This window comes from Hippocampus comes, unplaced genomic scaffold (assembly GCF_001891065.2).
Source record: "Hippocampus comes isolate QL1 unplaced genomic scaffold, H_comes_QL1_v1.1 scaffold90, whole genome shotgun sequence".
Taxonomy (NCBI): Eukaryota; Metazoa; Chordata; class Actinopteri; order Syngnathiformes; family Syngnathidae; genus Hippocampus; species Hippocampus comes.
Window position 1 is genome coordinate 311,153 of NW_017804912.1, and position 13,821 is coordinate 324,973.

Sequence of the window (13,821 nt, forward strand, 5' to 3'; positions counted from 1 at the left end):
TTTTTCTTTCAGGAGCACTGTCCACTGGCTTGGGGCAACGTCAACTTGTTTGACTACACACACACTCTGGTGGCAAACAAGATGGCACTCAACCTGTGGCCTGTTCCTCATGGCCTTGAAGATCTTCTCAATCCCATCGGGGTCACAGGCTCCAACCCCAATAAGGTAAATGATCAGCTCGTCCCTGATACCATGCATACAACAGGATAGCCCGCTTAGTTGTCTTGAGGTGTCAGAATACATTCATTGGCTCGGTAGAATTCAGTGTTGGTTCTCCTCTAGGAGCCTGAACAAAGTCCTTTTGAACACCTCTTGCAAACCTTTTCATGGATCTTGCCTGATACTCACACTGTGACCGTGTTGTGCAGGAAACCCCGTGTCTGGAGCTGGAATTTGACCACTTCAGCAGTCCGGTTAAATACCCCGATATGAACGCTGTGGAGGATCATGCGAACTGGACCATCTCGAGAGAACTTGGCTTCAACTACAACCTCTCGGGACAGGTATCAACGACAGATTCAAACAAAGTTGGACACGGTTCATTGACTGGCGATGGGTGTTTTTCACTTGAAATATTTCATCATCATGACGAAATACGAGTGAAAGCACATTTAGCATTCACATGGCCAATGCAGAGGACTGCAAGGAATCAACTTTGGAGTGTGTGTCTTGGAATACTGTAATGCACTTGACTTTGGAGTCGGCCAATCCTCCATGAAGCGGCTCCAGTTGGTCCAAAATGCTGCCGTTCGCCTCTTGACTGGTACTCGTAAGAGGGAGCGCATCACTCCTACTCTGGCATCCCTTCACTGGCTCCCGAAATGTCAGATATCTTTACAGTGGTCCATCAGATACTGGGGGACACAAAGAAGGGAAAATGCACAGTTGATTTATTTATGATGAAGGCGTAACGTGGTCTATTAACCTTTTATCTGTAACTCGAGTTGGCGGAGAAGCTTTGCTAACAGGCCCTTAATGCATCACGTCCGAGCTTCATTTGTTTTGCACAATGATGATGTGGCCGAATGCCCACATTGCACCCCAATACTATTTGTTCACCCCGCAGCGGACGTTTCACCTGTGAGTTTGTCTCTCACTGTTCCTATCCGAGATGGGAGCCTTAAGTCTGAACGATATGATTAATAAGCGGTGTCATACTGTAGGCTGTCTCTTCTTGCTGTTGTGTTGCAGAGCAACCGGGTGGCGAGAGATCATGCCCTGACCGAGGGCGACCTCGACCAGCTGAGACAGCTCAGCAACAGAGACCCGCTCTCAGAAATCACCGAACAGGAGAAAGACTTCCTCTGGAGACATAGGTAGCCCCCCCTTGGATAACCTGTAAAAGAATACTCCTATACCTTCGTACCTTCGTGTCCCAAAATGGGATTTTCTTACTCGAAATCAATGTCCATTCAATTTGTTGATCCGTGCCTTCCTTTTTTTTCCCACAGGCACTACTGCATGAATTTCCCCGAGATCCTTCCCAAGATCCTTCTCGCTGTCAAATGGAACTCCAGAGATGAAGTAGCACAGGTATCCTGACTGTTATGAAGAATGTGTCTAGCTAATATTTCAGGAGGAGCTTTTTTCAGCTGACCAATGCAAATTTGGAAAGATTAATTGCACCGTTATTTTACATCACACATACGTAGTTGAATTACACATGTCTTCTTTCTCGACGTCGATTTGCCATCGCTATGGCACAAGCGCAATATTTTTTGGTGTGCTTTTCTCTCTATACTCCTGCATGCTAGATGTACTGCCTTTTGAAGGAATGGCCGTCCATCCGTCCGGAGCAAGCCATGGAATTGTTGGACTGTAACTACCCGGACCCCATGGTTAGACACTTTGCCGTACGCTGCCTTGATAAATACCTGACCGATGACAAACTGTCTCAGTACCTCATCCAGCTTGTACAGGTAAGTGTCTTTTGGGAACCGTTTGTATCCAGAGACACCTGAAAGGGTCGGGAACCCCCCCAATCATAGTCCTCAGGCAGGGCAATGCTCATCTAAAAATGCTAAAAAAATTTTTCCAACAGTCCTAACTGTCCATTGCAGTGTGTGGACTGTGTCGGGATAAAAAGTTGTTGTCTTATGAGAAGGAATTTCGAGAATGCAGCTTGATACAATGCAAGGAGATTGTCAGAAAAATACACCTTTTGTTTTGAAAAAAGGACTTTATTATACCTATAACTGTTTTTGATGGTTTCAATAATTTCGTCTTCAATGGAAAGCAATTCTCTGACTTTTTTGTATTTGTGATGTTTTAAGTGTCTTGTAATTTGCGGGGATTTTTAAAATTCGGGTTGTCCCGATTGGATCGACATGATTGGAAATCGGGACCGGTCACGTGATTTTCAGCTGATTGGGATTGTTTGGGAAAAAAAAAATCTGATTTTAAAATTTGACGTCAGCAATAACATTTTTTTTGTTCCGTACTTGATTCAAACCACTGCCAATTTACAACCAAATAAAAAGGGATCTGCTTGGGATACCCTATCCCCCCTCCATAAAAAAAGATAACTGATACAATTTGCATTGCATTGCAGAGGTATTGGATCGAATCAAAATCAAGTGACCCGTCCTCGGATTCGGCTGCAAAAAAAAAAAAAAAAAATCATGATGGGGACCTCCTCTTTTAAAAACTTTTACATTTTAAAATTCCTTGTCAATAATAATCCATTCCTGTCTCTCCTGTGCCAGGTTATAAAATATGAGCAGTACCTTGACAATCCTCTGGCCCGCTTTCTACTGAAAAAGGCCCTCACGAATCAAAGAATAGGACATTTTTTCTTTTGGCATCTCAAGTGAGTCCATTCAAATTTGCAAGCACATAGCAGCTTGCCCTTCCGCGTCCTCTTGGCCGCAATCGATGATTTCCGCGCAACATGTCATAGTCAGCCTCGCCTTCATTCTGTCGTCCTAGGGCCGAGATGCACAACAAAACGGTGAGCCAAAGGTTCGGTCTACTCCTGGAGGCTTACTGCCGGGCCTGCGGCATGTACCTCAAACACCTCAGCAGGCAGGTGGAGGCCATGGAGAAGCTCATCAATCTCACCGATATCCTCAAACAGGAGAAAAAGGATGAGACGCAGAAGGTGCTCCCATTCACACTATTTGGACTTTTGTTTTCCTGTCGGAAGAGGGCCTGTTTTTTCTGCACGCGTATTCTCACCGTTGAGGTCGCAGAGGTTGAAGTCGAGCAGAAATTCTTCACAGCACGTGTTTATTGTCCCCGCATATTGATGTGCTTGCGTGTGCGTGAAGGTTCAGATGCGCTTCCTGGTGGACCAGATGAAAAGACCAGACTACATGGATGCGCTACAGAATTTCACCTCTCCCCTTAACCCCGCACACCAACTAGGCAACCTGAGGTTAGGAGGGAAGGGGGGGGTGATGCTCATGCGTCACCATGCGCTAAAGTGTCGTTGGAATGACGCGAGGTTGTTCACGCGCAGGCTCGAGGAATGCAGGATCATGTCATCGGCAAAAAGGCCCTTGTGGCTCAACTGGGAAAATCCCGACATCATGTCCGAGCTCCTCTTTCAGAACAACGAGATTATCTTCAAAAATGGAGACGGTAACATACATGACAACTCCTCTCATCGCAGTTGCCCGCTTGTCTTTAATTTTGACTTTCCTGCTTGTCTTTTGATGCTGTAGACCTGCGCCAAGATATGCTGACTCTGCAGATTATCAAAATCATGGAGAACATTTGGCAGAATCAGGGACTTGACCTGCGGTACATGCAATTCAGCGTTCTCACAGATTTCACCACCTCGTTGTCCGCAGCTCGTCACATGCGTGCACTCGTGTTTGATTTAAAATGTCCTTTTTTTTTTTTTTTTTGCCTCCAGCATGCTGCCCTACGGCTGCCTGTCATTAGGAGACTGCGTGGGTCTCATCGAGGTGGTTCGCAGCTCACACACCATCATGCAGATTCAGTGTAAAGGTGGCTTGAAAGGAGCTTTGCAGTTCAATTCAAACACTCTGCATCAGTGGCTCCGAGATAAGAACAAGGGCGAGATGTAAGTCCGGAAGCTCATCACGGCACCATTTACTGAGCTCTCTTCATCTTTTTTTGTCCTCTCGCGGAAATGCTCATTTAATTCACATTTGGCCGTCTTTTCCCATATTTACGTCTCATATGTTTAGGTATGACATGGCTGTGGACCTTTTCACAAGGTCCTGTGCTGGCTACTGTGTAGCTACGTTTATTCTTGGGATTGGAGACAGGCACAACAGCAACATTATGGTCAAAGATGATGGGCAGGTAACCACAAAAACACACACTGTGGTGTCCAAGCGTGAGCGTTGGGATATTTTGAGGTGACAAAAAGAAAAAAAAAAGTGGCTTGTCGCTGACAAAATGGGTGTCTGCATCCTGGCTCCCGTCAACGTGCTTTTGAGCAAGGCTCCGACACCTCAGCTCAGTGATGTCACACTAGATGGCTCGAGTTAGTTTGGTCCCTCTGTTGGCGGACTTAAGACGCTGCGGTTACTTGTCACTCGCTCTCAAGTTGGGTGGTGCAAACGGTAATTATTATTAAGATGTTATTTAATTTGATAGAGTCCGAGATATACAGAGTAAGCGCCACAAAGGGTGCTAACCATCCTTTGTGGAGTCTGTACGGTAACTGCCCACCTCTTGTGGGGTTTAAGGGACGGAGCCCTCTCGCAAATACATAGAAACCCCGAGTAATTGAGCCCCCCGAAATGCTTTGTAATTGCCTATATCTATTGTTTAAACTGTAACTTTACCCCAAACTTTGCCGTGTCACAAAAAACGCGATTTCGATTCGAAAGGGCTTTGGAAACGTCTTGTGGCTTGCAAGTTCTAGTCCCGAAAGTAGTCCTACTTTTCCTGCTGCCTTGTGCTATGGTGTGCGTTCCAAAAAAATAGGCAGACTTTTCAGTGATGACAATCTGGCGGGACTACACAAGGGACCACTTTAGCATAGTGTTGAAAAGATTTGACATCAGAGGACAAACTATGGTAAGAGAGACAAATGTGAGCCATGGCTTCTTCCTTGACTCTTTGCCTTGTGCCGCAGTTATTTCATATCGACTTTGGACACTTCCTGGATCATAAGAAAAAGAAGTTTGGCTACAAGAGAGAGCGAGTGCCCTTTGTGCTGACACAAGACTTCCTCATCGTCATCAGTAAGGGCTCCCAAGAGTGCGCCAAGACCAAAGAGTTTGAGAGGTGTGCATCCTTTTTTTTTTAATGTACTGACCAGCTCATTTGCTACGTTGTCAATTTCGACCGGCCTTGCTGATTTTAAAAACAGTGGCGTTTTTGTCAACATTGCATTCTGAACCGACCGTTGGAACTGTTCAACCTTTCATGGCATTATTGTGGCCGCCATCAGCCCTGACCTGTTTTCAGAGGTTTAATACAGGATGTGTCGTTTTGTCTTTTGAAGTAGTACAAGCACGTTCATGTTTTATTTTACGCTCTGCAGGTTCCAGGAAATGTGTTATAAAGCCTACCTGGCCATCCGGCAGCATGCCAACCTGTTCATCAACCTGTTCTCCATGATGCTGGGCTCCGGCATGCCCGAGTTACAGTCGTTTGATGACATCGCCTACATTAGGAAGACCTTGGCCCTGGAAAAAACAGAACAGGTATGAGGAAGAGAAAACCTTCCTATATCACGGCCACGTGATCCACGAGTCTTTTCGTGTGTCGTTTTTCTTTTTGCAGGAGGCCTTGGACTATTTCATGAAACAGATGAACGACGCTCACCATGGCGGTTGGACCACCAAGATGGACTGGATTTTCCACACAATTCGACAGCATGCACTTAACTAAGCTAAGCCGCACACAAACAAACTTTTTTGGTTGTTTTCAGCTTTTCCCAGCATGCCCGTGGCCTTCGTTGAGGATAAGCGGCTTGCATCATGGATGATGGATATTATTTATTTTATTTTTTTGCCAACGTGATTGATTTCTTTATTCTGGTGGCAATGATGCCATTTTTGGAAGTCACACTTCCTGGAAGCTCTTCCTTGGGATTTTTTTTTAATATATAACACTGGAAAACCCAAATGCCCATTGCACTTCTACACTTCTGGAGGAAAACTACCAATTGGTTTCAGCATTATTCTTCATCGAGCTACAAATGTAGCCACTTGTCTTGCTGCTTGTTGAGTGCTGCGCTGTGGCCTCACTCTGTTTTCCCGGGAAACATTTCCTTGCCAGTGCCAACAAGAAGAGGACAGGAAAAAAAATGACAAAGTTTGACTTCAATATGGGGACCTGTGATGGTCGCCTGTGCACTTAGCCTTCCGTCTTCCACCGTGTTTGTGGTGAAACTGCCCCTGTTAAGGCTCCAAGACGTATTGTTTGTTTCCTCCCCCCCCCAACCTCTTAGAAACAGCACTCCACCCTCGGGGGCATTTGTTGGTGGTGCACCTTCAGACTTTTCAACCAACTTCAGGGTGATTGTTGCCTCTTTATCAAAACCAACATTTTGGGGGGAAAAATAAACACACACACACACACACACAAACGTCGCTCTATGATGACTTTGGAAAGGATGTTACAGGTATGTACGGGTTTCAGCCACTTTTTCAGTTAGCCTGCATGCCGCTTCTTCGATCCGTCTTCGGTTTCTCAGTGTCAGTGACGTGTTTGTCATATTTGTGTCATGGGACAGATTCCAGGCTATTGTTAATTTTTTTTTTTTTTTTTTAAGTTCTGAGACACTTTGAACTATAGCAATGTAGGCACTCCTTCTGTCTTTTTTTACGGCTATTATTCCTGCAATGACAGGAGTGTTGCTTTCCTCTACGTGTTGTGATGCAAAACGAACGGCGCGGCCAGTTTACGAGTTCCACATTAGCAGGAGTCAAGGTGCGATGTCACGTCTTCCTGTTGATCAAAATGCCTTGGCGTTGCCGCATTACACTCCGCATTCTTGCCCGCCAAAGCCCGGCACTGGCACTGTATGAGAATCCCGTCTTATCCACTGCTTAAATGTGCGGACGCCCACTGTCTTAGCCCGCCATGAAACTAAACCTGCCCACTTGAGGCTCGACTGGATTATCGAGTCGAAGTTGTGCTCTGCTGTGATGCCCATTTTCGTTGCAGCATGAGTGGCTTGAATGTATTTCATTGATACCACAAACCAGATGTGCAGTCGCTGTTTATCATGAGCTCAGATGCAGTTTTTACTTTCCTTGGGGAGGGGGGTGTCAAAGTTCATCATGCAGTCAAGCAAATCAGTGACAGACAGCATGTTTCTGAAATAGTTTTGTTGATGAAGCATTACGCAATATGTTTGTCCTTACCTGTTCATGTGATCGTCACGTACATGTTCATATGTCTGCGCAGGTTGCAGAACGGATTTGGCCTGTCCCACCATGTGTGTGTGTCTGTATAACGCCGTGTGTTGGCACCCCAACTCACCATTGTTTTTTCCTTCGGTTTTTGCATCGCTTATCTTGAGATGCAGAGAGGAGAGGAAAGACTACTAGAATGAACCTCTTCGTTTTACTTCAAAACTGTGAACCACCGTCGGTGTATTTTTCAAGTCGTGTCGATAAAAGCAGTACAGTGTCTGTTTATGAGCCACGTGTGTGTTTCGCTGGGCCTTGAGTGCTTGCAGCCTTGTCGTCAAGTTTCTCCTGCCATGTTGTGATGGTGATCTGGCATCAAGGCGACTCTCCCATGAGGCATGTCGATACATTTCACTTTTTTATTCTTAACCCAAGCCTCAAAATGATGATTCCCAGCAGATTACGTGTGCTGAAAATATGACGTAGGACTTTTAAAATGCTAAACAAAAAAGCAGCTTTTAAAAATCTAGCTTTCCTGCCTAATATATGAGCAAATCTACCCTATATAATGCACAGGGATGATCTACAGTCAGTTAGAGTATTGTTAACTGCGATTGGCTCGGATGGGTCGTGTCAACAAATACCTAAACAATACACAAACACACACGCACACGCAAAGAACGCAAATCCAATGCAATACGAGTGCACAACACACTAATGTGAAATGAAGAAATAGTTGTAATGTTTCGCTTGTTGTCTATGTTCATTTTTTTTGTCAAACCTTTTCGCTCCCTCCTGAACCTGCTCGTTGTGAATGTAACCGTTGATGTTGTCCAGCATTTTGAATGGCTTGAAACATGAGCGCGGCTTGTGAGGGTTTGAAACTTCTCCACTTGGAGAAACGCAGGAAAAACGGTGTCGACTACCAACTGTCAACATTTTTCTTGAAATGACCCCAAAGTCACTGATGCAGCGATTATGTGGTCATCAGCCTTTTTTTTTTTAATATGCAGTGTTGTTTATTGTACATGTCCCACATTTCCATCAGATGACATGCTGACAAGACAAAACCTTAGCCTATACTATGAATGTACATTGGGCCAGTGTATTCTTTTTTTTTTTTTTTTTTTCACAGCCTACCCGCATGAAATTGGATGAAGGTAGAACGTGTCCTCGTTGCAAAGCACTCACACACACATTTGAAAATGAATGCCTTAAGTTTGCTTCCTTCCAGAACACTTGACAGGTTCATCTTCTCCTGAACACGTTTTTTTTTTAAAATTTTGAATTGTATCCTTGTCTTTCTGTTTGGCTGACTGGTCACAGGGTAAAAGTTTGTAACTGGATTGACTGACTGACCATTGGAGCGTTCTGTGAAGATGTACAAATACATTTGTTAAACATTGACCAGACTGCGTGTGTTTTTGCACAAAAGTGCGCACCATCGGTTTCGGCGCAAAAGCCCTCTTCAACCTACCAACGCAAGATGTCATCAACACAAAGCCCTTAGTTATTTATTCTCCCCTGTCACCACTTTCAGACAAATTCTTTCTTGAAATCAGTTTTTTTATTTTTGTTTATTTATTTATCGGGTGTATACAGTCAAGCCCAAAATTATTTCGAAGGCAAGGGTAGGAACAGTTTTGGGTTTGGCTGCAGGCCTCCTATTGCAAACAGACTGGATCCCTGCAATTATGACTGTAAATATTTTTAAGTTGAAATTTTAGAGTGACAAATAATTCATTCCTCAACAGCGGCTGAATTGAGTTTTTATTCCATTGAGAAACATCAATAGCCCCGGAAAGAAAAGTCAAAACAACTTTATTTTCTCCATATTGGCCAACTTGGAAATCTTAACATTTCCGCTCTACAGTGGCACTCGGCCGTGATTTGAACGTGTACTGTGTTGCCTTGTATTATATATACAAAGATTGATCATTTTAATGGATTCAGTGGACTGCGATCAACTCTTTCACCTCTAATTTGAATCAAACCCTCTCTCGATTTCACGTTTGAAGTCCTCATTGTGGCAGGTGGAGATTTTTGCTGAACAGCTCGATATCAAGAGATGATTTGGAATCATACGTCTTCCCTCGGTGAGGCGTTCACGCCAGAAGGTCTTCATCACGCAGAGGCCTAAATGTGGGAGGCGCAGCTGTGCCATCCCGGGCGGGAGCGGCAGTGATGTGGGGACGGGATCCTCTCTCATCGCGTCCCGAAAGGGGGTCCAGCCGGGGGGCAGGCGCCGACCAAATGGCTGAAGATGGAAAAAAAAATGTTTAAGTGTGTTGCGGTTCAAATGTTTCGCCGGTAAAGTTTTATGATCGCACATTATTGGGAAAAGGGGACATGCAGGAATTGATGCGGGGACGGGATCCTCTTTTACCGCGTCCCTAAAGGGGGTCCAGCCGGGGGGCAGGCGCCGACTAAATGGCTGAAGATGGAAAAAAAAATGTATAAGTGTGTTGCGGTTCAAATGTTTCGCCGGTAAAGTTTTATGATCGCACATTATTGGGAAAAAGGGACATGCAGCAATATAGGGGCGCGATCTCAGCATTTTATCTATCTATATCTATCTATTAGTATGTTGTTGTTTATGAAGCTACTCCGCAATTGCACATTCATCTTTTTTTTTTTTTATCCCCTGAAAAAAAATTTACTTATTTGCTGTTTTTATACCCTGGACAAAACAATGAAAGTGTTACTCAGCCACCATTTTGAAACATCTTGAACACGTTGAGTTGAGGAGCTTCTAGTGGTTTGCTGCCATCTAGTGGCATCTATGAGTAACCCCAATTTTTTTTAGGAGGGTGCATCAATCGCTGCCACGTGTTTGTATGTAAATCAAAATGCACCATTGACTTGTAGCTGCTGTGTGTTATATAAATGATGGAGAAAAAAACACTTCCATCCATTCATTTTCTATCTACAGTATATGTGCAAAAGAGCCGTATTCTGCCAGGTGCATAAGGCAGAAAAGGCATGCAGCTGCACACTTTTGTTGCTGTGTGGTTTTATTTTTATTTTTTCATTTATTTTGGAGCACCCCAAATCATTTTTGCATGTAAGATAGTGACCGGGAGCTTACCTGAGGAGGCAGAGGACCGTCCGCGCAGTCTATACTGGCCTGAGGGGGCACATGTCTCCACGGCGCGACGTCCACTGTGGAATGACAGTGGACGAACTCCTGCACACACCCAACCAAGAGAGAGCTTGTGAGAAATGCGGCTGGCTCGCCAACTTCACACACACAGCGAGACAAACATGTTTTGCGACCGTGTTTACCGTCGCCTCGTCGTCGTGCACGCAGAGGTCACTGAGTTCGCTGTGTTCAGCCTTTGCACACGTGGTCTTCTTCATGTCAAATTGCAGTTTAAATCTGAAACCCGCCACCACCTGGAAGGCCACCAAACATCTGAACACTCCATACTTTTTCTCTCTCCCACCAAATCGACGCCGAGAGCCTTCACCTGTCTTGTTGCGCGTCCAATGTTGTTCAGACTAAACAGGTGTGTGGAGTTTGAGATGGAGTTGTACTTGGAGATGGAGAAGGAGAGAGGAACTTTAATGTCCTCGGAGTTCTCATCAATCTCCATCGGGCAGCCCAGACAGGAAGCTCTTTCCGGCACGATATGGTCATCTGGACAAAGTTGGTGAAAAAGACAAAGATGGTTTTAAGGCTTCAAGACATAAATCCACATTTGCGTTATGGGTTCTGCATAGTGCTACATGTTGCTCCCTTTCATGCAAGTAGTGCTGGTTCATTTTGATAGTGAGTTATTATTTTGAGCAGTGTGCAGGAGAATTATTCCTCCTCCGCTGGTTATCTTTCAGGATTGTGTCACAATTCAAACACAGGCACGACATGAACTGAGTGACTCACCGAGAAGACAGTGCACCTGTTTCGTGTGAGCTTCAGTCTCTGTCATGACCACTGTGGCATTGCAGGATAAAGGCACCTATCGGAAACACCAGGATTTCGCAGAAGAATTTGTCAATCCAAGACACACTCGGCCACAACGATAAAATTCACTCCACAAAGAGTGGAAACCCGATGAAATCTCATTACTTGGCGCCCATACGGGTCATAGTTGCAATCTGTGTGAGGTCTTGGACTTCCTGCCGGGCAGTCAGTAAACCTGCTCGAAAAATGCAGCGAGTAGAAAGATTCCGAGCCGTTCTCTGACTGAGGAAGCACACACACACATACGCACACAGTTGAGTTGTGAACTAACATTTTACAAATTATTTGTGTATGCAAAGACAGCCATGAGGAGGTCATTATTTATTATAGTGACCAAAAGGCAAAATGTATATGCTGTTGTTCTCTCAAAATGACGTTTTAAAAAAATATTTTTGACATTTGCTAACACCGTCAAAACATAATCATTTATTTGTCACAGCAGTAGTGATTTTATTTTATATATATTTTTGACATTTACAGATGAATGATCACTTCCTGTTTTGCGCTTCCTGTTTAGCGCGATTCGCCAAGAGTTACCTTGACAGCTTCAGTGCGGCCACAGTTGATTTACGAAGGCTAACAAAAGCGTTTTACACTTGGCAACTCCCCCGAAGAGTCAAAAGGTGTGTTTTGTGTCATAATTGTATGTCTAAGAGCATTCGTGTATGTCAATATTTAGTGTATAGCGCGAACTATGTTTGCTAATTATTTGTATGTATTGTGAAATGCGTTCCCGCTCTTACGGTGTGATTAGGCCACGGTTAAGGATAGGATGTTTCTCACAAATGAACCGTAAAAATCATCAGTAAAGTTTCACCGTGTTTGAAGCTCTCACTTTTTGGAGCCACTTCAAACTTCCCTCGACGAGAGAAGCAACTGTGACTTGGCAGCAGTGCAACAAAACCTGCATCACCAAATCAGCAAAGCCCTAATATTACAGTTGCACGCCTTGTCGATATATTTGTAAGCTTTTGTTAAATTGTTAATTATTATCATTTTATGTTTGAACATTACATTATTGTCTTTGATGTTAAAATTACCTTAGTTATATTCTCTTTGATAATTTCTTAAACACGTTTATGTTGACAGCCTCTGATTGGCTGAAGAAAACAGGAAGTGTTTTCATAGCCGGAAGAAGGAGTTGTGTTCTTGAGCGTGCTGTGGTGCAGACACCCCCCCTCCCCCTTTTAATAAAACTGCATTCAAAGTATTCCAGCTCTCCTTTCGTAAAGTAGAGCGATCCACTAAAAACAATGAACCCCTCAACTTACATATTAACTGCTTCGGGAAAAAGGTCGCACATGATCGCTTTCCAATCAGACAACCGGTGTGCTTTGAGGCAACAGCAGTGCATTTTAGCTCTGAACGCGTTTTTTTTTTTTTTTACCTTGGTGGCCGTTAATATCTGGTAGAGGGCCAACTTGTAGCTTGTGCTCTGCCTGTCATTGAAAATGTGTAGAGCGCTGGCAACGGCCTTCTCGACAGACGGGTCGTCGCAGAAGATGTGAACGCCTGGCAGGACGTCCTTCAAGGGGAGAACGTTGACAGTCACAAACAACTTTCATGGAAAGGTCACTTGGCGAGGAACATGATAACATCCCCCTGCACTGGATGTGTTTTTTAAATGGTGGCGCAAGACATCAATAATTCTTTGTGCCGACACATGAAACAATTCTCATACCGTAAATAACGCCAAGGATAAGGCTTTTTTTCCCCATTATTATTTTTTTTTTTAATATTAGGAATATCTTCCACATCTGAAACTGTTATGCATGTTACTTCCTTAAATGAAATGCTCAAACCAAGTACAGTACTGTATTTGTAATATGTTTCGTCCTTAAACGGTGTCCCCTCCCCCCAAAAAACTGCTTGCATCCCGTGATTGGCAACCAGTCCAGAGTGAAGCCCGCCTCTTGGCCCAAGCGTGCTCTAGCTCGCACCCATGACCTTATTGAGGCTTAGCAATGTTGAAAAGGAATCCACATCTCATCAGATGCCACAGCCATACATGTAGTTGGTACGTCTGAGTCACAATTTATAGAGCAGATGCACAACTGGTGGTGCACTTTGAGCCACCAATAAATTTACCCTTTACCTCCGCCAGTGTTCAGGGTACTCCACCGTGGCAATTTGTTAATTGCCAATTCCTTCGACTTGATTTCTTCAGGTGGTGGGTGCGCTGCTCGCCCAAAAAGCACCATACACTTGAAATTCCCCGGAAGCGCCCTTACCTGGCTGCAAACGAGGCCCAACAGAACCAGCGTAGTCAGAGCCACGCCACTCCTCATTGTGCTCGGTTCTTGGCCACTCTGAGGCAAAGAGGAGAACAAAAGTTGGACCTCAGCTCGAAACGCAAAAAGGGATTCGTGTGAATCGATATCATAAGCTACAACTTTCAAAGCGCCCCCCGCCCCAAAAAAAAGGTTACGATGAAAAGAATGTGCTGCTCTCACACTTAGACGGAGTTTCGCAGAGGCCAGCGGTTGATCCGATCGGCGTCGACTCCTCCTCAACCTGGAATGGACGACTGAATGAAGTTTTCCTGAAAATGTAGTTCGCTGAGGATGATGA

The 13,821-nt window shown here is 44.5% G+C and overlaps 2 protein-coding genes across 5 annotated transcripts in view; one reads left to right on the forward strand and one right to left on the reverse strand.

The window, feature by feature from the left end:
• Window positions 1-8,693, forward strand: part of LOC109525170 (phosphatidylinositol 4,5-bisphosphate 3-kinase catalytic subunit alpha isoform-like) — a 17,330-nt gene extending 8,637 nt beyond the window's left edge. The window contains exons 12-24 of one of the 4 annotated variants that reach the window (XM_019885477.1): window positions 1,192-1,316; window positions 1,452-1,533; window positions 1,755-1,919; window positions 2,706-2,809; window positions 2,929-3,100; window positions 3,270-3,376; window positions 3,461-3,582; window positions 3,666-3,744; window positions 3,860-4,030; window positions 4,158-4,275; window positions 5,057-5,208; window positions 5,468-5,630; window positions 5,710-8,693. In XM_019885477.1, coding sequence (XP_019741036.1) covers window positions 1,192-1,316; window positions 1,452-1,533; window positions 1,755-1,919; window positions 2,706-2,809; window positions 2,929-3,100; window positions 3,270-3,376; window positions 3,461-3,582; window positions 3,666-3,744; window positions 3,860-4,030; window positions 4,158-4,275; window positions 5,057-5,208; window positions 5,468-5,630; window positions 5,710-5,817 — 1,668 coding nt within the window. In that variant the 3' untranslated portion in view covers window positions 5,818-8,693. The remainder of the gene's footprint in view (window positions 1-1,191; window positions 1,317-1,451; window positions 1,534-1,754; window positions 1,920-2,705; window positions 2,810-2,928; window positions 3,101-3,269; window positions 3,377-3,460; window positions 3,583-3,665; window positions 3,745-3,859; window positions 4,031-4,157; window positions 4,276-5,056; window positions 5,209-5,467; window positions 5,631-5,709) is intronic. The other 3 variants (XM_019885495.1, XM_019885486.1, XM_019885499.1) reach the window with 3 other exon arrangements.
• Window positions 8,694-9,391: 698 nt separating this feature from the next.
• Window positions 9,392-13,805, reverse strand: kng1 (kininogen 1). Its single transcript, XM_019884462.1, has 10 exons — window positions 13,704-13,805; window positions 13,482-13,559; window positions 12,638-12,775; window positions 11,356-11,472; window positions 11,170-11,245; window positions 10,757-10,926; window positions 10,572-10,682; window positions 10,375-10,473; window positions 9,617-9,720; window positions 9,392-9,422 (listed from the first exon to the last, which is right to left on the reverse strand). Exons 2-10 carry the CDS (start codon window positions 13,536-13,538, stop codon window positions 9,392-9,394), a joined length of 903 nt encoding a protein of 300 aa, XP_019740021.1. The 5' UTR covers window positions 13,539-13,559; window positions 13,704-13,805.
• Between the last annotated feature and the right edge of the window lie 16 nt (window positions 13,806-13,821).

Coding starts and splice junctions, on each gene's coding strand:
- kng1 (XM_019884462.1), bottom strand. CDS start 13,538: ATGAGGAGTGGCGTGGCTCTGACTACGCTGGTTCTGTTGGGCCTCGTT. Junction 11,246..11,355: donor ATGACCCGTATGGGCGCCAA/GTAATGAGATTT, acceptor TGTTTCCGATAG/GTGCCTTTATCCTGCAATGC. Junction 9,423..9,616: donor TGTCCCCTTTTCCCAATAAT/GTGCGATCATAA, acceptor TCCCACATTTAG/GCCTCTGCGTGATGAAGACC.